We start from the raw sequence: 1,933 nt of genomic DNA, 5'->3' as shown, positions 1-1,933 counted from the left end.
GTATAGTACAGCACAGTTGAAGCAATACAATTAGAGAGACAGAACAAAAGAAAGCTCAGTTGAGGTCATGAATTTATTTGGGAAATATTAACCTGTTAGTAGTTTTTAAGCATAAACAATTTTAACTATGAGAAGAACTGCAATACATCCAGGGTAGAGATATGAATACTTGGGTGTGATGTAAGATCATCATGATTAAAAATGATATAAGTGGTTATACCTGTAATAGATCCTTGAAGGTCAAGTTGATTTGTAAAAAGATGCATTGTAAATATTTCATTATTTCCACAGTTCTATCTGGTTTTAGGTTAGGTTATGAGATAATAGTCTGATATATGTCCTCCTCTAATGTAAAACGTATTTCTTCACCCAACATCCTTCTGTGAGTCACCTTCTTTACTTTATTTCTACTTTCTTGGCATTTCCAGCTCAAAGATTGAGCAAATGAAATTCACTTGCACTTCAAATAGGGTCAGTGTTCATTACAGTTTAAATCATGTGGATGTCTTTACAATTTCATCCTTGGAAAAGAGGCTGCTTACTTACATCTGGTTAACTAATTACTACATTCGACACTGTAAACATTAATATTTCACCTTTTGGTCTAAAGTATGTTGTCTCCCCTAGAGCCAGACTTCAGTATGCGCAGCGTGACAACACATCGAGCTGCTTTTCTAAACCAGGGATAAAACAAGGTATAAATCAACGGGTTTAAACACGAGTTGAAGTCAAATAAGTAAACAGCATAATGAGCCAATAAAGATATTATTTTGCTGTCACTTGCCAGAGTAGAAATGTAATATGGACATAAACACATGATGAAGACAAGGATGACGACACCAAGAGTCCTGGCGGCCTTCAACTCTGATTTCTTTGCCCTAACAGTGACTGAATGATGGTGTTTGATGGATGTAACATGAGAGCGCATGGCTCGCGCCTGAGACACTGCAACCATAAACACTCTCATGTACAGAATGAGGATGATGCTGAGAGGGAGGATAAAGCCCACAACAATGTCAACAACACCTGAGGCATATTCAAAACCAGTGACACACTCTCCGTGGCATGACTTGTACATGGCGGGGTGAGCCAGCTGTTCCTTAAAAATGATGCCAAAGTAGGGGAAGGAAGAGAACCAACAAAGAAAAACACAGAATTGAACTCTTCCCACAGTGACCCTGGTGTTGTAATGCAGAGGATCACAAATGGCCACATAACGATCAGCTGATATCAGCACCATGTGTACCACTGAAGCAAACCCCACCATGTAAACCATGTAGCTCCACAGAGAACAGAGAACATCGCCCAGAGCCCAGCAGGACGTTCTCATGTAGATCTCACCTGGAATCACCAGGAGGCCCACCAGAAAGTCTGAGACCGCGAGAGAGAGGAGAAGGAGTTTGGTGGGAGTGTGGAGCTGCCTGGAGATGAAGAACAAATTAAGAACATCGCTCCTAACTAGAGTCCTGACAAAACAAACAGGCAGTGACAATACAGCGAGAACACGTTGACAAACATGATTTCAGGCTGAAAAAAATGTACCTGAAATGGGAGATTGAGATGATAACCAGCAGGTTGAGAAACACAGTGAAGACACAGATAACGGACAGCAGAACTGTCAAAAGTATATCACCAGACCAATGAGACATGGGCTTCTTGCAGGAGATGTTGCTTAGTTGTGGAAAGCAGAGCTCTGATTGGTCCTCCATCTCCATCATCGGGTGGACGAAGAGATGAGTCCAAACCTCTCTCTTATACGTCTTTCTTTTATATCTTTATTGATGCTTATTCCTCCCCTCAGTGAGCCAACGTCATCCATCCATTGCGATCTCATTGGCGGATCACACTGTCACTGTTCCAGTTTCACCCAATGAACGTGATTGCAATTAGGGAAGTCCCAATCAACAATTGTGGCCTCGCATCCTGAATACGA

At 41.5% G+C, this 1,933-nt stretch overlaps 1 protein-coding gene across 1 annotated transcript; it reads right to left on the bottom strand.

The window, feature by feature from the left end:
• Positions 1-392: 392 nt before the first annotated feature.
• On the bottom strand, positions 393-1,718 carry LOC133613265 (trace amine-associated receptor 13c-like). The gene is made up of 2 exons (XM_061970660.2): positions 1,543-1,718; positions 393-1,421 (listed from the first exon to the last, which is right to left on the bottom strand). The coding sequence occupies exons 1-2, from the start codon at positions 1,716-1,718 to the stop codon at positions 605-607; spliced, it is 993 nt and encodes a 330-aa protein (XP_061826644.1). The 3' UTR covers positions 393-604.
• Positions 1,719-1,933: the final 215 nt, after the last annotated feature.

The sequence above is a fragment of the Nerophis lumbriciformis genome, linkage group LG13 (genome assembly GCF_033978685.3).
Source record: "Nerophis lumbriciformis linkage group LG13, RoL_Nlum_v2.1, whole genome shotgun sequence".
In the NCBI taxonomy this organism is placed as follows: Eukaryota; Metazoa; Chordata; class Actinopteri; order Syngnathiformes; family Syngnathidae; genus Nerophis; species Nerophis lumbriciformis.
This window is presented reverse-complemented; position numbering and strand designations above follow the sequence as displayed.

Bases quoted from the DNA above. Each gene is read 5' to 3' on its own strand.
- LOC133613265 (XM_061970660.2), bottom strand. From the start codon at position 1,718: ATGATGGAGATGGAGGACCAATCAGAGCTCTGCTTTCCACAACTAAGC. The intron at 1,422-1,542 runs GTACATTTTTTT...CTTCATCTCCAG, and splicing joins ATCTCAATCTCCCATTTCAG to GCAGCTCCACACTCCCACCA.